Source organism: Zonotrichia albicollis, chromosome W (genome assembly GCF_047830755.1).
Source record: "Zonotrichia albicollis isolate bZonAlb1 chromosome W, bZonAlb1.hap1, whole genome shotgun sequence".
Classification (NCBI taxonomy): domain Eukaryota; kingdom Metazoa; phylum Chordata; class Aves; order Passeriformes; family Passerellidae; genus Zonotrichia; species Zonotrichia albicollis.
The window spans coordinates 6,358,936-6,385,248 of NC_133859.1; the positions used below are offsets into that span (position 1 = coordinate 6,358,936).

A 26,313-nucleotide genomic window follows, 5' to 3' on the forward strand; every position below is an offset into this window, starting at 1 on the left:
TTCCCCATCTATTACCACTTTTTCCTAAGTTTCTTGCAATCCAATAATTTTCCCCATTTTGCCTACAGGTACTTAATTTGGATGGGTTATAACAGTGACTGTTGATGTGGGTGGGTGTGATAAAAGAGGAACTTTGGTTTCTTTCTGTGTAGTGCTTTCAGTAGCATTTGTGATGCAATTTTGCCAGTATCCTGAAAGGGAGAAGACGACAAATGACTGAAAGAAAAAGGAATAACAAAGGTCTGGTATGGCTTATACCTCCACCTTCCCTTCCTATAGGCTTGCTGCCCACAACAGGTGAATATGATCTTCTTGGTGGCAAGTACAGTGGTCAATGCAGGCTTGCCTTCTTTTTCCCTTGTCACTTCTGAAATAAACAGGGCCAGGAGACTTCTTCTCCTTTATAATGCCTTTATTAAAAGTGATCAGCTCAGGATTGGGCGGCTCGGCAGGGCTGCAGTCCCCATTGCGTCTCCCAGGGCGACTCAGAGAAGGAGGATATGCGCAGCTCTGTCCACTAGGGGCAGAGCCGGGGGATCCAGTCCTCGTGGGAGCCTTTAGGGCGTGATGTCCCCGTCAGATGTTGATTTGTCGGTGCGGTCCTCCCTCAGTCTCGGCGCTGGGGACGACTCCCTGCTCAGGGCGAGAGGGGTTCCGAAGGTGTTCAGCATCTCTGCAGGCTCAGCACTCGGCTCCTCATGTCCAGACATCACTTTAGTCTCTCCACTCTTATTTGGCTAGTTGTTTTTGGAGTTTTCTCTGTGCCTCTGGAGTCGGGGTCCCACAAAGCATTCTGGACTTTGGAGTCACTTTGCATAACCCCCCCCCCCCACCCTCTCAGGTGTCTTCCCTATGCTGTAAGAGAGCACAGCCTCGGGGAAGGGCAATCTACCGCACCCAGCCAGGCCTTTTACTAATACAAAAGAGGAGATAAGCCTCAACGACCCGGTATTACCATGACAAAACAGTTAGAACTTTGGCAGAGACAGAGACCTGGCTGCGTCCCTGTAACTCTTTCTCACAAAACAATATTAACTGAATTTTTGTTCATAACAACTTCCTTTTTACTAATTTCTAGGCCAATCATTTTTGACACTCCTTAAATGTAGTTTCCCACCGTTCCTCAGGTATGTCTCATTCAACAGGCACTAATAATTCCCATCCACAAAACAAAGTTATTACTTCAACACTTCTTGCAATGAGAGCATAGATTTTGTGAACTACAATACCATAATTCATATGTTTATTTATAATTCAGCTAGCATGTCCAGTATTGAGATTAATCAAATAAAGTATACAGTATGGCACTGATAGAAATGGTAATTCCCCCCCTTCCCTGTACAATTCACAGGCTAAGGTCAGAATATAAGAACTCTTTGACCAAAACAGTCCTGATCCTTTTGTCTGAAGTATTCCTCCTCAAGGAGATGCCAGAGGCATCGCAGGGCTTATTCAGGTAGTGCTTGAAACCAGTGATGCAAGCTTTGCCTTATTTCTTAATTAGGTGCTATTCTGTGTGCATTCTTTGGATCATTTAGGTCTTCCTAAACCATTACCACCCAGTCCCCGTTTGAAAATCAATTTTGTATCACCCAATTTAGATGTGATAGTCCATTCATCAAGTTTCTTCACAAGTCCTTTGATTTTGCTGGCATGAATTCACCCTCTTTCTATGGTTCGGATTGCGGCTTCAGTAGTACCTGGAAAGGACTTCTTAATAGCACAGTGATAAAAGAAAGACAATACTGCATTAACTTTTACCATCAGCTTTCCTCAAAATTTTCTGGGTTTAGCAAAATCCTTTTTTTTTTCTTTTTTTTTTTCCAACCACCTCTTCTTCTTGTATCCAGCTGTGCTAACAGCTGCAGAGGCAAATTCTTCTTTCTGTGAGCCACAATTAGGATTACAGACTCATTCCTCAGAACAAAAGCCTCCCCTTTTTAACAGCAAGAAAACAGAAAGAAAAAAACCTTACTTTAAAAAAAAGAAACAACTTTGTGAGATTTGGGGAGTCAGATATCTCTGCCTTGATCTTATCTCTAGCTCTGGCCCCTCTCTCCGTCTTTTTCACAGCCTTGCTGTCCCTCACCCTTCCCCCGCTGCCACCACTTTATTGCAGCAGCTCTGGCCAGGGCAGATCCTGCCCTAGCAGGAGCAGGGGAGAAAATGGCAGACAGCCACGGGCATGGAGACCCTGGGTGCATGGCTCGGGTCCCTTTCACCCCCCTCTCTCTCTTTCTCTTTTCTCTCTCTCTCTCTTTTTCTCTCTGTCTCTCTTTCCACCCACTTGCCAGGGCTGAGGCTGCCATCCTGGACTCGGGAGCCCGGCAGGCTGGGACCCACCCCTGGCAGCTCCGCCACTGCGCCAGCCTGCTCCTGGGCAACAAACCCCCACAATCCGTGCCCAGCCCTGCTACTGGGCTGGCGAGTGCATCTGGCAACCTCTCACTCCCAGGGGCCCTGGCACAACCAAGCCAGCCCCGAAACCCCAGCAGCGCCTCACACAAACCGCACCCTGTGCCACTTCTACCGGGTGGGCAAAACACTGGGAATTTCTGTGCGGGGTCACCCCCATGAATCTGTCCTTGCTGCAGCTCCTGAGACCCCACCACTCGTACAGGAGCGGCAAACACTTTATACCCTTGAGAACTCCAAACTCCTGACATTCTTTTTCCTTAGTTATATCTTCTTTTTCCGTTCAAGGAGGGTCCGTTTTGTTAAACCTTCCTGGACCCCAGTTCGGCATTGAACAACCTCCAAACAACCATGTGTTAAGACACTTCCCTGCCCTTAAAACGGGAACCACGCTCAAACTCCTGTCCTCCTCCAGCACCCAGACATCATCACTCCACATTCTAATATCCCAGAGTCTGCCAACCATCCCTCCCCCTTCTTCAACTCCTCTCTTTCTTCTCTTCTTACTTTCTTTTCTTTTCCCTATCTTTTTCTCTTTTCTTTGTTTCAACACACCTCGGACTATACGAGGTGTACACACAACTAGTTTACCTTCAAAAGTAAGCTTACAACTTTCTTTTACTAAGATTGCAGTAGCTGTTATAGCTTGAATACATACTGGCCAGCCATGGCTTACTGGGTCCAACATCTTTGATAAATAAGTTACTGGCCTTTTTACTCCTCCCCACTCCTGAATTCTATGAGCTACTCTGTGGAAGGGGCTAACAGCGGGCCTGTTAGCTAAAGGAGACAGAAGAAACCAAGAAGTAAGAAGAAGCTGATGAGGAGCTCTCTCCAAGACTGTAACCAAGGAGACTGAGAGAAGAAAGATAAGAGAACCTTGCAGCTGGACGAAGTAATTTTAGAAAGTTAGTTGAAGTCACTATAACATCTCACCAATAGTATTATGTTGACTTATTGTGGCCAATAGTTAGGGTAGAAGAAGCATAAACAATTGGAAAGAGTATAAAAGTCAGCCATGTTCAATAATAAAGAGTTGTCAACTGAAACTGCTTGTAGTCTCTGCTTTGTGTCGTGACCGCCTCGAAAACAACCTCTGGTGACCCCGACGATGATAAGAACATAGTCGGTGGGGGCCCGTAGGGGGTCCTAGCAATTGGCAACCATGACCCACTGGGACGTAGTGGGGGAGGCGGCATTGGTGCAGCTGAGAGTGGCAGGCGGAAGCAACAGGGAGGTCCGGACCTGATTTCCTCCTATCATGACACCTGGAAGTAGGTGAGCCACCAACTAGTAGTAATGGGACATAATTTATCTAAAGAGGAAGAAAATGTTTTGGCTACATGGAAAGTTTTGTTAAGAAATAAGGGAATGAATACGGCAAGGCCGTATCCTCCTTTACCTGACAGTGACAGCAACAGCGAATCAAGTGATGAGTTGCCCGCAGTAACACCTGAGTTGGGGCAAGGAGCTCTGGTCCCTTAACCTCCTAAGAGCTCTAGCCTTACTGCCCCATGGACTTTGCCTCCATGTTAAGTAACTGTGCTTCCTCGACACCCTCAGGAGTTTTGGGAATTTGTTAGGAGGAAGGCAGTTGAAGAAAAGAAAACAGTGCCAATGCAAATGTTGCTTGTGATAACCCTATGGCTTTTCCAGTTTTCAAAGCAGCTCCTGGAACAGGACAGAACGACAGTCATCACGTCTTTGCCTGGAGGGTTGTGCAAGACCTCCAATCCAAAGTGGCTCAGTATGGTATTAATTCCTCAGAGGTAATGCAATTAATACATGTGATTAATGCAGATTTGCTTGCATCTTATGACATCACACATCTTGCTACAATTCTATTCCAGCCAGTACAATATGGTGTATTTCAAGAAACTTGGAGGCGAGTGGCTGAGCGCACGGCTTTAACAAATATGCAGTTGCCTCAACACGACCCTCGTCATGCTGTGGGTGTTGATGCCCTACTGGGCTCTGGGCCTTTTGCCAATCCAGATTTACAGGCAAGGTGGGATCCTTCGATTTTGGCACAAGCTCAGCAAATTGGCATGAGTGCCTTAACTAAAACAATGGAAATGGCACCTCCAAAACAGAAATATGTCACTATACAACAAGGATTGAGAGAACCATTTTTGCAATTTGCAGAAAAACTTGCTGCTGCTATTGAGAAACAGGTAGAGGATGAAACTTTGCGAGACATATTGTGCATACAATTGGCTAAAGAAAATGCAAACCCAGACTGCAGAAAGATTACTGACACTTTACTTGGGGAACCCACCTCGTCTGAAATGGTCATTGCTTGCTCGAAAGTTGGTTCAGTTGAGCATAAAATGGCAGCTCTTGCTGCAGTGCTAAGACCTTCAGCGAAGTGTTATAATTGTGGACAAACAGGGGCACGTAAAGTCACAGTGTACTGTCCGGAAAACAACATTTAAGCCAAGTGCAAGCAGTGATGTTGTATGCAACCGTTGTGCTAAACCTGGGCACTATGCTAAGCAATGCAGGAGTAAATATCATGCAAATGGTCAGCTATTGCCGGGAAACCCAAAGAGGAGCGCGAAGGGGCGCGTGGGGAAACAAATACCCCAACAACCGCAACAGCAAATGCGGGCCTTCCCAGCCCTGCAAAGCTACCCATTTGCGAACAATTCTCAGGGGCAGCAAGCGGGTCGGCAGGGATTGATAAGCCCACCGCTGACACAGTAACCATGTCGTGGTTTGACTGAAGGGAAGTAGGTTTTTTTTTGGCATATGCTGTGGTTACCAATAGGTGTTCAGATTTTAATATTGGCACCTGATGTAGCCACTGAAGTTTGGACACGCCTCTGAGAACACACAGGGGTTAAAAGTAAAGCTGCTCCCCTGGGTGGCTCTCTTGGGACTCTGGCAGGAAAGAGGTTTGAACTTCCTCCCCGGTTCAGCTGCTGCTGCTGGGCGGGGGAGGAGCAGCCATGCGGTGGTCCTGGGCCTGGACAGAGATGGGGGGTGAAGAGGCCCTTGAGGATGGAGGGGTGGAGGAGCACCAAGAGACATTGGGCAGCCACCCCCCCCCCCCCTCAGGAGAGAGAGAGAGAGGGGGAGCCAGCATCTGAATTTGATAGCAGCTGGCCCAGGAGGAGAAGGGAGGGGTGCGGCAGGTGACCGCAGGGCAGCATGGGAGTTCTGGAGCTCTGGGCAGGCATAGACTGAAATTTTTAACCCTTTTCTTGCATGATAGAAACCTTGCAAATGCTGATCCTCCTGGAGCTGAATAAGAAGAGAGATAAGAGATGAGATAAGAGGGGATGGGCCACGAGGGAAGTGCAGAAGACTCTTGAGTGGGGGGAGAGATGACGGAGTGGCCTTTTGGCTGGACTTTTCTTGTGTGGCCATAGACGGAACCATTTTTTTTTCCTGTGACACAGAGACTGCATTTAGGGGGAGGCAGTGCCTCAAAACCAGGAGGGTTCAGTGTGGGTACCCCTCGGCCCCAGGGGGTGCAAAAATTTGGGGGGGGACAGATGTCCTGAAGGAGAGACTGTGCCTTTTTGGAATGAGACAAGGCATCCTTAAAAGACAACCCTAGAAGCAGCTTTGGTCCATGCGCAGTGGTGAGAGCACTGGGCATGGAAGGAAGATGTCACGATGGCAAAGGATTTCCCGGGTGGTGCTGAGTGACATGGAAGCACACGAGGTTTCAATGGTGTTTCCAGGGGAAGCCTATGGTGCAAGAAGGACTCCTCTCCTCTTGATGAACTGAAGACTGAGTATTCTAAAGGGTGGTGCCGGACTGAGAGTTGGTGATTTGGGGGAATGTATTGTATTGGGAAATTTGGTGGGGGGGAGGAGGAAAATGCTTTTGTAAGGTTTTCATTTTCCTTGTGTTTTTTTTTTCTTGTAGTTTAGTTAATAAAGTTTTCTTTATTTCTAAGTAGGAGCCTGCTTTGTTTATTCCTGGTCAATCTCACAGCAGACACCAGGGAGAGGGTATTCTCATGGGGGCACTGGCATTGTGTCAGTGTCAAACCATGAGACCATTCTAACAAAAGAAATATGTAAAGTTCCCCTCAATGCCTATGGTCTGATAGGACGGTGATTGAGTGGGTTTTTGATAGGGAGATCAAGTACTACACTTAGAGGTATTCATGTGCATCTAGGGCTTATTGATGCTGATTATTTAGGGCAGATTCATGCTATGGTATCCATTGAGGACCCTCCTGTTACTATTCCAAAAGGAACTTGCATTGCTCAACTTGTACCTTTTGTGAGTTCTGTTCCAAATATAATGGACCAAAGTCACGGCACAGAAAGCTTTGGATCGACAGGAGTACCTCAAGTGTTCTGGACTGAGAGCCATCCAGAAAAGACATGCACTCTCACCGCCAGTGGATGTCATCCAGGAACTATATCAGTAACAGGTTTGATTGACACTGGAGCAGATGTCACAATACTCTCGCAACTTTGCTGGCCTCAATCGTGGCCTCTCACTCGTGCAAGTTTTGGACTTATGGGGTTGGGTGGTGGAATTAGCCCTAGCACACAAATTTGTTAACAGGATAGATACCTTTGTTGGTGTTCAATTGTTTATTTTGAGAGACCATGAAATACCATGTGGGATACTGTGTCAATGGAATGATATTTGGGAAGACCAACTTCATATTCTGGAATGGATATTTTTATGTTTCAGATCTCAGAAAACAGCTCCAGGACTTTATGAGCTTTTTGCAGATATTATCATCAAGGGCCCCAGGCGTTGTCATGAGATTTTGGGACATGACCTTGTGACCATTGTGATACCTGTACAACAGTGGTATTTCGAATGGTGCTTTCAAAATAATAGTGAATTGCAATCTGCTTTATCTTGTTTTACAGGCCAAATCACATACCATTTGCCTTCTCATCCTGTTCTAATACTGACTAAAAAGATTCCTTTTGAAGGCAAGCAAATTTGTTCTCCTGTTCCAGTGGAAGCTATAACGGTTTTTACAGATGGGTCCGGGAAAAGCAGCTGTGGCTTGGAGAAAGGATGATCACTGGGAATATCAGACAGTGATTCAGCAGGGATCTCCTCAACTGGTTGAACCGTCTGCTGTTCTTTTGGCTTTTACTTTGTTTCCGGGTTCTGTAAACATAGTTACTGATTCAGTTTATGTTGCAAATTTGGTTAAGCATTTAGATCAAGCAGTGTTGTATAATATTCAAGAGAAGCCATTGATTACCATATTAGTGAAGTTGTGGACAGTTACTGGTGCTCGAAAACATCCTTACTTCATCATGCACATTCTCAGCCATACATCATTACCAGGATTTTTTGTTGAAGGCAATACCTTTGTAGATTCTTTAGTATCTGCTGCTGCAATCAAAACTGTACCGAATGTGTTGCAGCAGGCAATTTTATCTCATCAATTTTTTCATTAGAGTGCTCAAACTTTACAGCAGCAATTCAAATTGTCTTCTGGTGAAGCAAAATCAATTCTTTCTTCTTGTCCCGACTGTCACATTACTCATGTCACTCAATATTATGGTACCAATCCTAGAGATCTTTCTGCCTTAGAAGAATGGCAAACTGATGTTACAAAAATGCCAGAATTTGGTCGCTTTGAGTATGTTCATGTTACAGTTGATACTTTTTCTCGTGCAATGATTGCTTCAGCATTCACAGGAGAAAAAACTCATGATGCTATTCATCATTTTTATCATGCCTTTTCTATTCTAGGTGTTCTGTGTCACGTAAAAACAGATAATGGCCCAGCATATGGTTCACAGAAAATGCAAGCATTCTTTTGTGCTTGGGGCACTGAGCATTCAACAGGTATTCCACATGTCCCCACGGGCCAAGCAATTATTGAAAGAGCTCACGGACTTCTTAAACATCAGGTTCAAAAACAAAAAGGGGGAATGCAACAGGAGTCACCTCAAGTGAGATTAGATAAAGCTGTTTATGTGTTAAACTTCTTGCGTCCCCTACCTGACTCACTGTTATCTCCAATCTTTTACCATTTTTCTTCTTAGAATTCTAGGCAACCAGATTTCCATAGAAATGTCAAGGTTTGGGTCAAGGATTTAATTACTGGTATATGGTCTGGTCCAGTGGAACTGATAACCTGGGGGAGGGGTTATGCTTGTGTTTTGACAGATAATGGTCCTCGATGGGTTCCTGCTCACTGTGTTAAACCTTACCTAGAGCGTGCAGGAAAGGACAGGATAAATGGTTCCGCAGCTGAAGAACATACGGATGACACTGGCTAAGACCATGTATCAGTACTTAAAGATGGATGAAGGACAGGAACGATTGTATTAAGAATGGGAATTTTGTTGATGGTTGTGATTGTGATTTTGTGTGTCCCCTCTCTGCTTGGATTTTTGCAAAGGGCCCTGCAAAAATCCATAGCAGCTGTATTTACATTTCAAAAACAAAAAAGGGGGAATTGTGGAAGGGGCTAACAGCGGGCCTGTTAGCTAAAGGAGACAGAAGAAACCGAGAAGCAAGAAGAAGCTGATAAGGAGCTCTCTCCAAGACTGTAACCAAGGAGACCAAGAGACGAAAGATAAGAGAACCTTGCAGCTGGACGAAGTATTTTTAGGAAGTTAGTTGAAGTCACTATAATGTCTCACCAATAGTATTATGTTGACTTATTGTGGCCAATAGTTAGGGTAGAAGAAGCATAAACAATTGGAAAGTGTATAAAAGTCAGCCATGTTCAATAATAAAGAGTTGCCAACTGAAACTGCTTGTAGTCTCTACTTTACTTTGTGTCGTGACCGCCTCCACAATGACACTACTCCATTTTCTGTATTAACGTACAAATGAAAAGGGTTTTTATAACGAGGAAAAACTTAAAGCTGGTACTTAGGCCAGTTTTAACTTCAACTCTTCTAATTTAACATCACCTTCCTTGGTCCACTCTATATCATCTCCCTTTGTTAATTTTCCATATAAAAATTTTATTGCTTGTGTGTACCCATTAATTCATAATCTGCAATATCCCAATTATATGAGTAGTTTTCTTATTTCCCTCTTTGATAGCCTTAATCCTTGTACCCTGACAAAATTTAAAACTTATATAGTAGCCTCTCTAACCTCAATTTCAGTTTCTCTGGATGTTATAAATGATCAAATCATAAGCCAAAATTTTCAAAAATTTTGCAAAGTTTTTTTAATTTGTGTGCGAGAGCGAATTTCGGTCTTCAAAACCACCACAGCCAAAGAGACAGCATCGAGCCTGGGTTCGGTGCTGGGTGAACCTGGACCTGACCCCTCAAGTGTCAGAGTCTTCCCCGTCCACACATACTGTTTCTTGCAGCGAGATTTTTTATAGTTTATTCTGCCTGAGGCAAAGATGACCAAATTCCTTTGTAACTCTTCACATGTATCACTGTTTCTCTCCATGTGCAGAGCTGGACAAAAGCTGGGTCCAGGTGTGTAGTCAGCGGCAATGGGCTCCGGGAAGCCATGTATTCAGATGTATCAGAGTGGTGCCCCTGACTGTCTTGATAGATGCAATCGACAAGGCAATAATCGTTCTTGGGTGGCTCCCGACCTCTGGATACCGATGATCATTGCCCTGGAAGCTTCTATTCTTACGTGAAGGTGTTGATCGTTATCTTAACTTGTGTCTGGGAACTTGTTGAATCACAATAGACAGCTGCTCCCAGCTGGGATGGTCAAAGACATGCTTTTGGATTTCACAATATTTTATACCATACATTAATAGCATGAATTATCCCTACCATATATTACAATCCCTCCCCTTTTATAGCACTAATTTAATTCATGCTTCTTTTATAGCCCAAATTGCTAAATTCTATTTATTTCTACTTCTACCCGCCACCTTTAAGGGTCTTTCACAAAGAGAGCAACCTTTATTAAACTATCCTGTACTCCCCTTGTGGAACACCCGGATACTCAGTATTGTTTACACTCGTTTTTACTCGTTTCTCAAATTTTGCCAATACTTCGACAGCGTTGCTGGCATACTTCTTTTCTCCCAATCTCATGATCTTAGATGTTTTGCTTCCAGAAGCCAACTCTGGGTCCACTGGCACTATTGCTATCTGCATCCCCTGTACCACGGAGTGGTTCAGTCTAATAAAACAAGGAATTAGACAGGGCAGGAATAGGATTCCGGCTACTGAACACAGCACAAAGAACATTATTTTGTTCCACCAGGCCCCATCAAACAATCTGTCCCACCATGAAGATTGCAAAATCAAATTCCATTTTTGGACTGGGACATGGGCCACCTTCTTGATTTCAGGTGCCAATCCTCTTATGGTCTCCCCATAATCATCAATTTCAATACAGCATTCTGATTCATTGAACTTTCCACACACTCCCCCTTCTTTGGCCAGCAAATAGTCTAAAGCTATTCAATTTTGGTACACAAATGCCTGTACCTGGCTGTGCTGCTGATTAAGTAAATCCAGGGCCTCAGAGGTGGGATTTGATACAATTTACACCACTGCCTGCTGTCGAATCAGCCGGTTCAGTAGGTAAATCAGAGTCCTATACCCATAGCTTCCATCTTGAGCCCACTTGGCTGGTCCATAACAATCAATTATTCTTGCAGCCAGCCACTCTTCCTCCCCCCAGGTTTGTTTACCACTTATTACAGGTATCATCTTTTTCAAACTTCTCCTCTCCCTCCTCAGGGTCTCATACAGAGGAGCCCCTAGTAGGTTACTTTTTGTTCGAGGGAGAGTAAAGAAAACTGGCCGGATCATGCCCAGAGTGCATGACCCTTTTCACCTCGGGGTAACTTGCTGTATGCCTTTTTCCCACAAATCCAATAAATTCCATCCGGGGCTTTCCATCTGATATTCGTCCTCCCTGGGTCTCCCCAGTATTCTCTCAAGCCTTCCAAGGATTGGAAAGGGTTGGCTCCAGGATTTTTGACCCATCACAGTCCTATCCTTCTGTTCCATTTGCAATTGGTCTCATTCTTCCGGCTCCAGTACCCTGTAGGGGGTTCTGGTTGCCAGACCTCGCCCTTGTTGTTTGAATTTACTGTCAGGGTAGTTACACATGGAGTGTATCCCACCATCTCGGTATATTCCTTTCCTTCCCGACTGATACAAATGGTTCCAATCACCCTCTGGTCCAAAATCCACCCCTCAGGATGTTGCAGTGTGATGTAATAGCCTGTTTCCGCTATCCCAGTTCCTTCCCCAGGTGTGCCAACAACCTCTTCCTTCCCCTCCCTTGCCCCCTTGCTGAGAGCTGTCCATCAGTCTTGGCATTCCAGCAAGGGCGTCGAGTGATTGTCAGAGTTCAAAAGATGCCTCTTAGCCCTGGGGACATTGGGCCATCCAGGTGTCATTTGACCCCTGAGACTTCCCCCCCTTTACCTGGTTGGTGGGATCCCTACCCCTTCCCTTCCCCTCTCCCTGGGGTTAAAAGACACGGCAACCACGCAGTTCAGGAGTTCTGTTGGAGATGTTGCTGCATTCAGAGGCCTGTGTGCCAGCAATAAAGCTCTGGATTGAAACCCTCCAGCAGAACCCGACTCCTTTTTCCTTCGCCTCGCCTAAAGGCTTTCTGCCAGAGGTAAACCTGAGCTCCTGCATGCCTGGACTTGTGTAAGGGCCCAGCTGCAGCATCCAGCTAGCCAAAGGTGTCTCTTAGGTGAAACCATCACAGCTGCCATCTCTGGTTAAGCACTAAGGGTCAGACAAGCCCAGGCACGTTCCATCTGGCAATATTAGTTTTTAATTCCAACAAGGCCTCTGTGCCAACTTTGAGACTCTTGGATTGTCTTATTTCAGAAGCTGTTCCGGAGCCAAACCTTCCCCTTTCCATGGCCATTTCTCTGCTGACTTCAGCCCCCCGCAAATCCAGCAATTTGACAATCCCAGTTCAGTTGCAATTTCTTGCATCAAATCAATAAATAGATTTCTGTCTGGGGAAGGTAAATCTTCATCAGCATATTGTTTCTCCAGTAATTCATACTGTTCTCCCAGGGTTTTTAATCTCTCCTGTTCAACTCACTTTCTCCTCAGTTCTGACTCCCTTCTCTTCAATTCCTGAGTTATCGCCCTCATTCTTCCCTCAGGATCCTCAGCATCTTTATTTTTCGTGAAACAGACAACCATGTCATATTGCAGACACACCCTATCATCATTCACCTGTGCCAAATCCAATATGATTAGTTCCATGCTCAAGGTAAACTTGCTATCAAATTTAACATTTCTTCCCATCCAATACATTTTCCCGTTCATCATGAATATCCCCAGCCTCGCATTGTCATAACACAATGGGTTCACCTGGTGAATACGCAACAAAGATCAATTCTGTTTTTCCCCCAACCCACATGGTTCGATTGCATTGGTTACAAACAGGGATTGACATTATTTCTGCACTCTGTTTCTGTATCTGATGCTCGTGCTCATCTGACTGCCCGTTCCTTGACCCTGCCTCGGGATTTATACACCAAATCCCTTTGTCCAATTTACATAATTTGACCCTCATGCTGTTTTTCCAACAGTACCTGCTGGGCTCCTTGAGACATTCCTTCAGGGCTTGGTATGCTGAGGGTTTCCTGTCCCCTTGCACAACTGGGACCACCTGAGTACAACTTCCACACTCATCTGCGGAGCTCTCCTTTCCGCCTCTCATTGGGACCTCAGTGTGCAGACTCTGCATCCTGCATATGGCTAGGCTCAGGCCAATCAGGATTCCCACCAGGCGTACTCCTCTGCCTTTGCCTCTGCCCCCTGGGGTGCCACCAGCGGCGAGGAAGACCATCTTCACAGCAGCAGGAGTATTCTTCGGGGAACACGTTCTCCGACCTAGCTGCATACCTCCTTTTAAAGGGGCCCCACCATGAAATTCTGACAGCATCGGAGTTGCACGGTACCTTGATTGATTTCCAGCACTCCACATCCAGAACCTCTGCCTTTGATCTAAGCTTTCCAAGCACCCCATTCTGAAAAATCTGAAACCACTCCTGTGAATCTAATTCAATGATTCCTAGATTTGTGGCTAGGGTTAGGATTCGGTCAGTCAGCTCAAGCTCTTCCTCCAGACACTAAGTGCACAGCCCCTTCGGCCTCTGTCCCCTTGTACAGTGTACAAAAAAAATCCCCTGAAAATATTCACACTTGAAATGTACAAACGGATAGCATACACAGTCAGACAGTATACAACTTATCCGCTCACCATGGTCATTTACAAGGACGTTGGAGTCTGAATTTCAGGTCGCCTGGGGAAGAAGTGACTCTCCACTCGGATGCTTCCTCCTGATGTTCTACTTTCTTCACCCTAGATGCGTGTGTCTAGCCTTTTTCTGCCATCCGAATGGCCGTGTCTGTTGTCAGGAGCACAAGAAAAGGACCTTCCCAGTGAGGAGAGAGGGGTACATCTTTCCACACTTTCACAAGCACTTGGTCACCCGTTTGGATTTTGTGGATAGCGAATCCCAGAGGAGCACTCTGAGATACTATCCCCTTGTTTCCTGAGTTCTTGCAAATTTTTGTTGATTGCAACCAAATATGGTTGAATCTGACAGTCCTCAAGCCTGGGGTGTCCATATAGCATCCCATATAGCATTTCAAACAGTGAGAGCCCCGTCTCTGAAAGAGGCATCGTCCTGATATTAAGCGATGCTAAAGGCAGGCATTTCAACCAAGACAACCGAGTTTCTAAAATTAATTTAGATAACTGCACTTTCAAGGTCTGATTCATCCTTTCCACTTGTCCTGAGCTCTGGGGATGCCACGGAGTGTGGTATTCCCACTGAATGCCTAGCGCATCAGCCATCTGCTTAATAATCTTTGATGTAAAATGTGTCCCTTGGTCCGAATCAATGTAATTCACCACCCCATATGGGGGTACAATTTCCTCCAGTAATTTTCTGGACACCATTTGAGCAGTTGCCCGTGGGCTAGGAAAAGCCTCCACCCAATGAGTCAATTTGTCCATGATCACAAGCACAAACTTGAATCTCCCCACTTTGGGCAACTCCGTGAAATCAACTTGAATTTTTCAAATGGTCATTATGCAATGGGGCAACTCCCCAGGATGGCCTGTCTTGCCCTTGTTTTGTTAACTTTGTGACAAATCAGGCATCCCTGTACCTCCTGTTTGGCCAATTCGTAAATTCCTCTGCACCTGAAAAACTTCAAAAATTGTTATGCCAGGGCCTGTTTCCCCCAATGTGTTCGCTGGTGCAGTTTCGGCAAAATCCTCCTGGTAAAACCTTTAGAAACTAGTTCTCTCCAATCAGGTAATTTCCACTTACCTTCTTCCAATTTCCCCCCAATCTTCTCATAGCATTCAATCTCCTTTTGAGAGGGCTGAGGAGAATCATCTGGGACCTCGATCCCTTCGATCTCCGGGGTACTTACCACCATCAGTGTTGCGGTTTTGGCTTCCTGGTCTGCCAAATTGTTTCCCCTGGTTCGGAACTGAATTCCTGCCTTGTGTCCCTTCACATGGACCACTGCAATTTCCTCCGGCCCCCTTAGAGCTTCTAAGATTTGCCAGATCAATTCCCCATGCATCAGTCCTTTTCCCCTGGTGTTGATCAACCCCCTTTCTTCCCAGATTTTCCCAAAGGTGTGAACCACTCCAAAGGCATACCTAGAATCTGTAAAAAGTTTTCCCTTTTTCCCTTTCAGTCCCTTCAAGGCTCTCAGAACCAGGTACAGTTTGCAAGCCTGTGCCAACCAACTCACGCGTAGGGGACCTGCTTCAATCACTTTTCCCATTCGTCCATCCACGACTGTATATCCTGATTTCCTTTTCCCATTAACCACCTGTGGGATCTCAGCACCTCAGGACTGAGGTGCCGAGTCACCGAGACCACCCTTGGGGGGCTCGGGAGTCCTGGAATGTTGCCAGAAGTGTCTGGTGGCTGGACTTTGATCCCACACAGGAGACGACACTTGTATGAGGATAGGAGGATTTCACCGGAGTGAATGGTGAAGGGATAATTTAATTAGAGAGTGAAACACAGGGTTTAGGATTTCTGTACAGGGGGGTTTAGAGAAGTAAGATGGAGGAATTGGGGCGTGTCCTGTCCTTCTTCTTCTTCTTCTTCTTCTTCTTCTTCTTCTTCTTCTTCTTCTTCTTCTTCTTCTTCTTCTTCTTCTTCTTCTTCTCCTCCATCTTCTGTGGTGATGGTGGCACTTTGGGATTGGTTATTACTAAAAGTGCACTGGTCAATAAGGGTGAAAGATATTGGGGAAAAATGATAAATATTGTATACGTAACTTTGAGTATAAAGATAGGTGACAGCCCGGAGGGTGGAGGAGTGTGCTCATGGCTGGCTGCTGAGCAGACCTCTGTTGGGCTGAGAGAAAATCTTTTAGATAAACAATTAATAAACACCGAGACCGAGAAAAGAACTGAAGCCTCTTCTCGCCCTTTGAAACGTGGGTTGCCCCAAGGCCACCCCGAGCCTTTCCAGGCCATCCAAACAGCCGAAAATCGGACAACCACCCTGCTCGATCCATCCACAAAGCATTTTTCTCTTTCATCCAACTCTTCCTCTTCTAAATCCTCTCTGATCTTTGTTTGTAATTCAACCACCTCCACGCAATTGTGGATAAGCTCCCCTGAAGCTTCCCAAAACAAAAACTGCACAGGGTTCTGCATGGTCATTGTCCGCAATTCCAAATCCTGTGAGTGAATCAAAATGGCCTCATACTTCAGCAATCTAGCATCAGTGAGCCATTTATCTGCCTTTTGTTGTAGTATGCCCCATACATTGTGCGGTGCAAATACTACCAACGGTGCACCGAAGGTTACCTTCTTAACTTCCTCCACCAGCAATGCTACAGCAGCTATTGCCTGCAAGCAGGTGAGCCAGCCCCTGCTGACCGAGTCCAAAAGCCTCAACAAGTAACTTACCAGTTTCCTGACCCCTGCCCAGTCCTGTGTCAGCACCCCATGTGCTGTGTGATTGCTCACGTCCATGAACAACTGAAAGGGTTTCTTCACATTAGAGAGGCTCAGCACTGGTGCCACTGTGAGTGCTTCCTTGACTCCCCTGAATTCTTCTTCATCCTTTTCCGTCCATTTGATCTGGTCTGTGGTGAGTTTCTCATGTAGAAACTTCACTTTTTCGCTGTACCCTTCAATCCACTGCCAGCAATATCCCAACAACCCCAAAAGCTGTCTGACCTCCCTTTTTGTTTGCGGGGGTGGTAAGGCAATAATCCCTGCCACCCTTTCTGAATCCAATTTCTTTTTGCCCTTGATTATCCAATGTCCCAAAAGTACCTGACCTCGGGCTCTGTGAATTGCAACTTCGACTTTGACACCTTCAACCCCTTTTCCCCTAAAAAGTTCAAAAGCCCAATGGTGCTCACCCTTACAATCTCCTCCCTTGGACCTGCAACCAACAAATCATCTACACATTGTAGCAATTTTGTCCCCTCTGTTGGTACAAAATGACTCAACACCTGCTCAAGTGCTTGCCCAAATAAATTCGGGGAATCCACGAAGCCCTGAGGCAATGACGTCCACCTGAGCTGCTGCTTTCTGTTCGTTTCCAGATCTTCCCACTGAAACGCAAAATAATCTCTGCTGCCCTCCACTAAAGGACAGGTCCAAAAAGCATCCTTCAAGTCAATCACAGTGTACCACGTGTCCTCAGGAGAAATGTTATTCAACAAAGTGTAAGGATTCGAGACGGTGGGGAACAAAGTCTTAGTTCTCTGATTCACAGCCCTCAAATCTTGCACTAGCCTAAAGCTACCATCTGTCTTTTTCACAGCCAAGATTGGAGTGTTGTGCCGATACATGCACGGCTCCAACATTCCTTTATCAATTCGTCAATCACCGGTTTCAATCCCTTCCTCCCCTCCATGGAGATGGGATATTGTTTGACCCATCCAGGGTCTTCTGGTCTCTCAATGTCAACACAAATCGGCTCTATGTCCAACCTCCCAGCTTCCCCTTGGACATACCACACTTTCGGGTCTATTTTCTCTTAGTCCTGAATGGTGAGTTTACACATTCTCACCCTGAGCCGGGAATTCTCCACTGCCAAGCGGATTTCCAAGGCTACCATCATGTCCCGCCCCAATAAATTAAAATCCGCATCCCACATCAATAATATATTTCCTGTATGTCTTTTGTTTTCTGTTTCTATTTCTACATCTTTTATGATCGGAACCTCAGAGGGTTCCCCTTTTACCCGATTACCATTATGGAATCGTCAATCAGAGAGCACCCCCGCAGCAGCTGCTGCACCGCTGTCCGTTCCACCCCCAAGTCTACCATAAGCCACATCTCCTGCCTGTGGGGTCCTACTTTTAATTTTATCAAGGGCTCCCTCGGTGTTCTGGACCCCAAACTGAAAAGCCCCTGACACCCCTAATCTTCTTGAAACATTGCCTGGTCCTTGGCTTTGTTGGGACAATTTCTTCAGATGTGTCCCTTTTGCTTGCAGTAATAGCACTCAAAATATCTCTTCTGGTCTTTCGATCCTTTTCCTTGGGAAGAGTTCTGCTTTTTCGCCGGGGCCTTCTTTGCCGTGTCTCTGCCATGCTCCTGTTTTTGTGCTTCCCTTACCACAGCTACCAATACCTTTGCTTGGATCTTCTGTTTCTCTTCCTCCCGTCTCATGTAGACTTTCTGGGCTTCCCGAAGCAGCTCCTGCAACCCTTTTTCTTGCCACCCATCTATCTTTTCTAGCTTTTTCCGAATGTCCTCCCAGGATTTTGCCACAAACTGAGTTTTTAGCAAAACTGCCCTGATCGGAGAATTGGGATCCATCCCGAATACATTCTCAAACCCTTGTGGAGCCTCTCCAACCTTTCCGTGGGAGTTTCATCTTTCCCCTGGTACTCCCTGAGTACCTTGCTCATGTTCTGTCCCTAGGGTACCGCTTCCCTGATACCCTGAATTGTGGAGAGCCTAGTTCAAACATGGCTTAAAGAAAGAGGCCATGAAGGTATTCAGCTAAGGGAAAAATAAAAGGCCGCTGTAAAGCAGCAGTTCCCAGGCTTGATTCTGTAAATAATTAAGGTTCTCAGCCACCTTTTATATAAACAACAAGATTCTCAGACCATTACCTCAAAAACAGGCAATATTCTGTCCTTGGCTGCTCTGGGAACAGATATAAAGGTTTTGAGAACTTTTCATATCATGGTGAGAACACTGATCTTGGTTTCAATAAACAAACTTCAGGTATTGTAAACAAAAGGAGGAGCTGAAGTTTTCTCTACAGCCTATCAGGAGCTCAGATTTTGCAATATGCATGAAGTGAATTAGCACTGTTATAAAAGGTGTCTAATTTGATCAATAAACTGGAGTCGATGCTGACCAACACAAAGGTGGGTTGTCTCCCTTCACTTCAACACTGAATTATCATATTTCTTAAATTTATAATTTTCTGCCTCCCCTCCTCCATCTGGGCATTCCAGGACGGTTTCTGGTTTGGCCATCTCTGGTGCCCGCTCCCCCCCGTTAGGGTTCCTCTTTTTCCAATCTTTGATCCCAGCTTTCCTGATCATGTCTCTTTCTTCGTTGTTAAATAGCGATCTTAGGATGGCTTGGAGATCCTCATAGGTGTATATGCTGGTCCCTAGAAATTCATTTAGCCTTTCCACCACCCCCAAAGTATCATCCATCAATTTTCCCATCTCTTTCTTGAACACCTTCACATCATTGGTGTCGATCGGTGCGTGTATGAAGCCGATCACTCCAGGAGCTGTCGGCACCTCCCGTAAAGGGAAGAAGCCGGGCTTCTCTTCCTCATCCCCACTGTCTCCCGTGGTTCCCCTCCTCGTTCTCCGCCTCGTCCGATGGGCTGGGGAGAGCTGTCTCTGGGGATGGTTACCTGTTTTTCTTCAGTTTTGGGAAGGGTCAGCGGCAGCAGCTGCTCACATGGGAGCGGAGGTGCTGCCGCTACTTGTTCACGTGGAAGGAGAGGTGCCCCAGCCTGCTCCGGTGGGAGCGGCGGTGCCGAGACATGACCCAGGAGGATCACAGCCTCAAGAGGCAGCATGGGCACCGGCAATGCCTGAGCCAGTCTGGGCTGGGGCGGAGAACAAGGTAGGGAGGGGGAAGATTGTCCAAGGGTTCCCATTCCTTTCGCCTGTTTGCAGCATGTCGGAGGGCTCATACCGGGTATAAACTTGTACAAGCGTGTCGCAGACATTTTTTCATAGAAAGCCTTTCTTTGGGATTTGTTCATCTTCTGGGAAGCAGGGGCCCCAGAAGAAGAAAGTAAACAATTGTTATTGGCTGGTGTGGAATGCAACAGGTGCAGCGGTAATTGGGCTTCTGTGAGTGTTTGGATTTGCTGACCACTCACAGGAGAGTTTGTCCTTGCTTTCTGCTGGACACAGAACTTTGCTATGCATTCTTTTCTATGCTATTCTTAGGTTAGCAGCCTCTGCAACTTCTCTCTTTATTTTTTTTAGTATAGTAATAATGTATTATATATCATATATCAATAAATCCAGCCTTCTGATCATCAACCAAGATTCTTGTCCTTCTCTCACCCTGAAGACCTCCTCAGGTTGCTGTAATATTTGGTGACCCCTCGTGTCAGAGCAAAAATTAATTTGATAAGACCAGAGGAGCAAATTGCTGCACTGGGTAAAATCCTGTATGTGTAGCATGTGATGGTTGCTTTGAAGCGACCACAGAAGTGGATTCAGCCAGGAGCTGAAGAACTGAAGGTCCTGATTTGGACACAGTTCACAGCCAAGGCTGACCACAAGTGAGCCTTCTTCTGGAAATCCTTCAGGAAAGATGTTCGGAAAGAGCAGCAGAACCGTGGAGCAAGCCAGAGCATGCTGGACTCTTTCAAAAGGTACTGTTGGCTTTTCCCTTCCTGATGAACCAGCCCTCAGAAGTTTGTGGCTGTTCGTATGGCAGACACATGCCTTGGAGGAAGAGGTTCAGTTCTCTCCTTCAGAGGAGAAACTTATTGCCCTCTGGCAAAAATGGTGTAGAGAAGATGGATTTTTCTTGTCAAAAACAGATCTCTATGAGTTCTTTCGATGGGCAAAGCTTTTTGGGTTCTTTACTGATGTCCTGTACGCTTTGGATGTTTTCGTGTGGGAATGCATGGACTCTATCTTCCGATTTGTTTGGGATCAGGGACGCATCTTCCGTCCTGTCTACCCAGCATTTAGAAAGCTCTTCCTAGTTTTGAAACGGAGAGTAGCTGTTTTTCGATGGATTTCTAACTGCAATGGGTTGGTTCCGTTCCCGCCAAATTCAGCGGGAGAAGAGCCGGTGGGGGATGAGATTCTGCTTCCCAGCCTCCCCTGTTTCGCGGCGGCGGGGAGGGGGGGGGCGAAACTTCAAAGCATGAAGAAGTTTTTTTTACTCTTTCTCTGGAGCATGCACAGATGGACTGCTCTCTTCCCCCCCCTTCTCCCCCGCAGGGGGGATGGGAGTGGACGGGCCTGCCACAGCCGGCGTCTCGGACTCCGCCCCGCTCAGAGATGGGGGTGGTAGGGGTCCCCGAGGCTTCCCCCCCCCCGCCAGCGCAGTGTCCGCCTCCAAGACCCGCCCCGCCGGCGCTGCCGCCTCTCTGGGCGATCCCATCTCCACCTCTCCAGGCGGTCCCGCCCACGGCTTTACCGGCTTCCCCGCCTGCGTCTGAGAATGCAGAAACATTACACTTTTTTGTAACCTTTTTTCACAAAAAAATTAACAGAATTTTTGTTCCTAACAGGACAATCAGAGTTAAGACAATAAAGGACAATAGAAGCAAAGAATTAATAACGTTCGGATGCTTTCCTCTTGAAAGCATAGCTCGCTAACAAAGCATTAACACCTAAAAGCAATAGCCTGTTGCATATTCATATATCTCATACATGATTCAGAAATTCTTTTCAAACAAAGGGTGTTTTCTGGTTATTTTCAACTTCCCTCCCTCATCTTGTAAATCAGTCATCTCGGTCTCCACCAAGTCTGGTCTTTCTGGATAAGGAGGCCATAATTCTTCTCTTGGGGATTTAGGTGTCCTGTTGCTGTTCTATCTGTGCGAAGAATTTCTTGAGCTAATTGGAAAAAGTATCTTACATCACATAGTTTCTATTTTAATATTATGTTATAGCCTAAAACTATATTTAACACACTACTGAAAAGGATTAATACAGTATAACTTTCTAACATAACACACATAATATTCATTTTAATATTTGGGAAAAGCCAATCATATAATACGCATTTTTCACAAGCCCCAGCTGTGTTGTTTTCATTCCACACTACCAGAGTAACTTTATTGTAGAAGTGCACTGATTTTAACACTGTGTTTACTGTGCATGTGCAGTATATGATTCATCTGACCAGTACTGTCCTAGATTTCATCATTCAAAATCTGCCAGCGCTATATATATCGTCTGGGCTTCATTTAAAATCTGCCAGCGCTATATATATTGTCTGGGCTTCATTTAATATTCATTTAATATGTGCTTTAAAGTGACTTGAGGGCTTAATTGAAGTTTAATGAGAAAAAAAATCCTGCAGCAAGTCCTCTTCAATAAGGCAAAATTCACATTGTGTACAGAAGTGTTAAGATAACTGGTTTTTTTCTTGATGAATGGGTTGGAGGTAATTTTCATCATAGCAGCCTGTATGGTGCTGTGTTTTACATCTGTGAGTAAAATAATGTTGATAGCACACCAGTGTTATAGCTACTGCTGAACAGTGCTTGTAAAGCTTTAAGGTCTTCTCTGTTTCTCATTCTGCTTCCCCAGTGAATAGACTGGGGAGGGGGCACAAGAGAATGGGAGGGGACACATCCAGGACAGCTGACCTGAATAGATCACAGGGATATACCATGCTGTACAATGTCACACTAGGCAGTAAAACCTAGGAGTTTGGTCTCTCCAAAGTAGCTATTGCTTGGGGACTTGCCAGGCATCGGTCTGCTGCTGGTGGGAAGTGGTGAATAAATACCTTTGCATCACTTGTTTTGTTTTCCTTTTTTTTGCACTTAATGTCTTTATCTCAACCCATGTATTTTTCTTGCTTTTGCTCTAATGATTCTCTCCTCCATTCTGCTGGTTGGTGGAGTGATTGAGTGGCTACGGGGTGTTTTGTTGCTGGCTGGGGTCAACCCATCACAGTCCTTTTTGGTGCCCAATGTGGGGCCCAAGAGGTTCAAGATGACAGATTTGATCAAAGTGTGCTAGACTGGATTTATAGTTTCAATACCTGTTTAGTTGTTATGTGACAAGTTGTTACTTGCTGTAGCAAGTTGTGATGTTGATTTGTTTTTTCTCAACACTTATTTGTTCCCTTACTCTGTGGCATGCTCCTTTTTATGCTGTACATCAAACTTAGAAGTTTGCATTTTCTTCTGCTTTGCCTGGGACAGTGTCCTGGTTTCAGCTGGAACAGAGTTCATTTTCTTAGTACCTGGTACAGTGCTGTGTTTTTTTGGATTTAGTGTGAAAATAATGTTGCTGATACACTGATGTTTTGGCTGTTGCTAAGTAGTTGTGGTAGGTTGACTTTGACTAGACACCAGGTGCCCACCAAGCCACTCTATCACTCCCCAGATGGACAGGGGAGAGAAAATAAGACAGAAAATTACTTCTAAGTTGAGATCAGGCAGTTTACTAAAGCAAAAGTGAATGTTTGTGCATGCACAAGCTAAGAGAAACAAAAATAGGTCCTAGGTAACCCAAAAACTGTGTATAGTATTCAATATCTGTGTTATGCCAATCTGAACAAGATTGTTACTGTCCCTTTAAGACATAGGTGCCAGAAGCAGAATCAGGGTGTCACGGGGGAAGGGGGGTGGGGGAGTGCTGGGGTCCCTTTAAGAGTCAGAGAACACTCATGGAGAGCCCTTTCTCTTTCATTCTTGCCAGGAAGCTGAGGCAGCACAGGGCAGAAGCTCCCCTTTGCTTTCTTTTGTTTCTCCTGTACTTTTGGAGCAGTTGGCAATATATTCTCGGCTGCTGTTAACGTGGTAACTACTGGTTTATTTTTGAAGCTAGGGAGGACTTTTTCTTTCAACCTTTTTTCCCTTCTGCTGCCACTTGGAACAGCCATGCTGTCACTGAAATGGCAGGAAAAACAGCAACTCTCCAACATCTTTTCAGTGTTAGAGAATCAAGGAATCACTTTATTCTGGCCAGGATGTGCAATAAAAGTAATTTCATCCACACATGCCCGGGTTGTGCAGTGAAAATCATTCTTTCACACATAATTCTTTTCCAGTTGTCATAGACATCATTTGTGAAAAATCCTTTCTTTAGGATTTTTCCCCTTTCTGAGAAGCTGTGGCCTCAGCAACAAAATGTAAACAATGGTTATCTGCTGTTGTGGAATGCAACAGGTGCATCCGTGATTGGTCTTGGGTGGATGTTTGGATTTACTGACCACTCATGGCAGAGCTGTTCTTGCTTTCTGCCTGGACACAGAACTTTGTTTATTCATTCTTTTTCTATTCTTAGCTTAGCTAGCATTCTGAGAACTTTCTCTCTATTTTTTAGTATAGTTATAATGTAATATATATCATAAAATAATAAATCAAGCCTTCTGAACATGAGGTCAAGATTCTCGCCTCTCTTCACCCTGAAAAACCCTTGCAAGCCCTGTAACAACCAGTCTTTTCACGTATTTATACAGACAAAACCCAAAGAAATTCTTGTTCATTGGTCCTAAATTCCACAATTCTTAGTATTCAGTCTTCTATTGGTTATTGATCCCTTCACCTTCAATGCTAATTTAGTCCTTCTTTGGCTCTCTTATCAGTCTTTTCTCTCTGACTGCACCAGGGGTTGATGTTTGGGGTTGATGTTTGTAATGTTTATTAATGGCTCCCCTGTGTATCTTCTGGCTACTCCCAACCTGTGGATGCTAAATTCATCAGGCCTTGCTCAATGAAACAAGGTCTTTTGAAGAGAAACTTCAATTCCCCTACCCCTGGTCAAAGGCGAATAAACCCCTGTTATAAATGATCAACAAGAAAGCCTAATTAATAAATGCAAAAGATTTTATTTTCATTACCAAAAACACAGTCCTCAAAAAGCCACAAAGAGACAGCATTGAGCCCGGGATCGGTGCTGGGTGAACATGGATCTGACCTCTATTGTATCAGATCTCCCTCTGTTCACGAAGGCCGTCTCCGGTGGGGCTATTTTATACAGTTTTTTATCCCTGAGGCAGAGGTGCCCCGATTCCTTTTGTTATCCCGCATATGTATGAAGTTTCTTTTTACTGTGCAGGGTTGGACAATTGCTGTTTCTTGGGTGGTGGCCGGCACTGATCATGTCAGGAGAAGTAGTGTATTCAGATGTATGCTTTTGACGACTTTGGTTATCTTGATTGATGATACTTATCAAGTACTGATCGTCCTTGGGTGTTCCCAGGTGGTTCCGGGGGAAGCCCATCTCTGCACCAGACAAGTTCTTTTATTAGTTAACAAGGAATTATTTTCCTGCTGCCACCAGGAGTTTCGCAACTTCAGTGTGGTAATCTATCATTAGGTTGTCCATGGTCAGAGGCTTGTTGGATGTTTATTTTGCAATTTTTATACATTTTCCCCATAAGCATGAATTACTTTGCATTACATATTACACCCCTGACTAAAGTTACATAAAAAAATTTTAAACGCTGTATCATTTCCAACAATGCCAGAAAAAAGGGGACCCCTCCTCTGTCTCCATGAGTTTCAGCTGCCAGCTGCTGCCCCAGTTCCATCCATTGCTCCAGTGCCTGACACTTTTGCTGAAGAGAAGTCGGAGACCCTCCACAAGTTCCAGCTGCTGACCCAGTTCCAGCCACCACTGTCGATGGAGCTGCCGCCGCTGGGAAAGACCTTGTCAGGTGGTGTGGAAGAAACGGGTTGAGGTGTGTCCTGGGTTGACAAGGAAGTGAGTTTTTACGAAGTTGCAGCCAAACCAATCAGTGGTCAGATTTGAATATTGGCATTTGGTGTGGCCACTGAAGACATGGATACACCTATGAGAACACAGTAGGTTAAAAAGCAGAGAACTCCCAGGGGAACTTTCTCTTGGTGAAAGAGGTCACACCTCCTCCTGCCCAGTTGCAGGCTGGGTGGGGGAGGAGAAGCCATGTGGCCTGGGGTGAGGTAGGACGGAGGGGTGGAGGAACGGAGGAACACTGAGAGGCATCAGACACCCCCCCCCCATCCTGCCTGCAGGGAGAGAGAGAAAGAGAGAGAGCACGCCTGTGCCTGTGCCACCTTGAAATTTGATATCATGTGCTGGCAGTACAGCTAAGAAGGAGAAGGGAGGGGGTGAGGCGAGAGGGTGCCGGCCTCTGCTGTGGGAGTCCTGGGCAAGCAGAGCCTGAGATTTTAGCCCTTTTCTCGGACAATGAAAACTTTGGGGAACACTAATCCTCCTTGATTTGAATGAGAAGAGAGACAGACATGAAATAGAAGGAAATGGGCAAGTGTGGCGAATGTCTGAGCAAGTGAAGGATGTCAAAAGAAGATGGGGAAGAATCCTAGGTGGGAGAAGATGGTGGAGTGACCTTTGGCTGGACTCTTTTCTTGTATAGCCATAGATTGAACTTATTTTTTCTGTAACACAGAGACTGTATTTAGGGGGATGCAATGGCTTCAGCCAAGAGAGTGACCTGTTGCAGTGACTGCCAAGTGCTGTAGTGAAGTGAACAGATAAGGATGAGGAGGGTGTGGTGGTGCCCTCTGTCTTCAGGGAAGATTTCTGTTCTTAACACCCTCGGCCCCAGGGGAGTGAAAATGGGGGGAACTTTGTCCCGAAAGTGAGAAGTTGTTGCTTTTTTTGTACTTGGCAAAGTATCCTTAAAAGGGAACCCTATAAGCAGTTTTGGTCCATGAACGGTGGTGAGAGCGTTGTACGTGGAAGGAAGATGCCAAGATGGCAGATTTTCTTCAGGCAGTACCATGCGTGACATGGAAACACAAGAGGTTCCAACTGTGTTTCCTGGGATACCTATGGTAGAAGAGCAGCTCCTCTCTCCCTTGATGAACTGAGAATTGA

At 45.5% G+C, this 26,313-nt stretch overlaps 1 protein-coding gene across 9 annotated transcripts in view; it reads right to left on the reverse strand.

The window, feature by feature from the left end:
* LOC141726952 (ubiquitin-associated protein 1-like) overlaps window positions 1-26,313 on the reverse strand; it is a 176,760-nt gene that overhangs the window by 44,614 nt on the left and 105,833 nt on the right. For 2 of the 9 annotated variants that reach the window (XM_074532073.1, XM_074532069.1), the window contains one exon: window positions 1,788-25,285. The exons of the other annotated variants lie outside the window; for them this stretch is intronic. In XM_074532073.1, coding sequence (XP_074388174.1) covers window positions 25,229-25,285 — 57 coding nt within the window. In that variant the 3' untranslated portion in view covers window positions 1,788-25,228. Of the gene's footprint in view, window positions 1-1,787; window positions 25,286-26,313 lie in introns of those variants that run through there. 9 annotated transcript variants of the gene reach the window in all.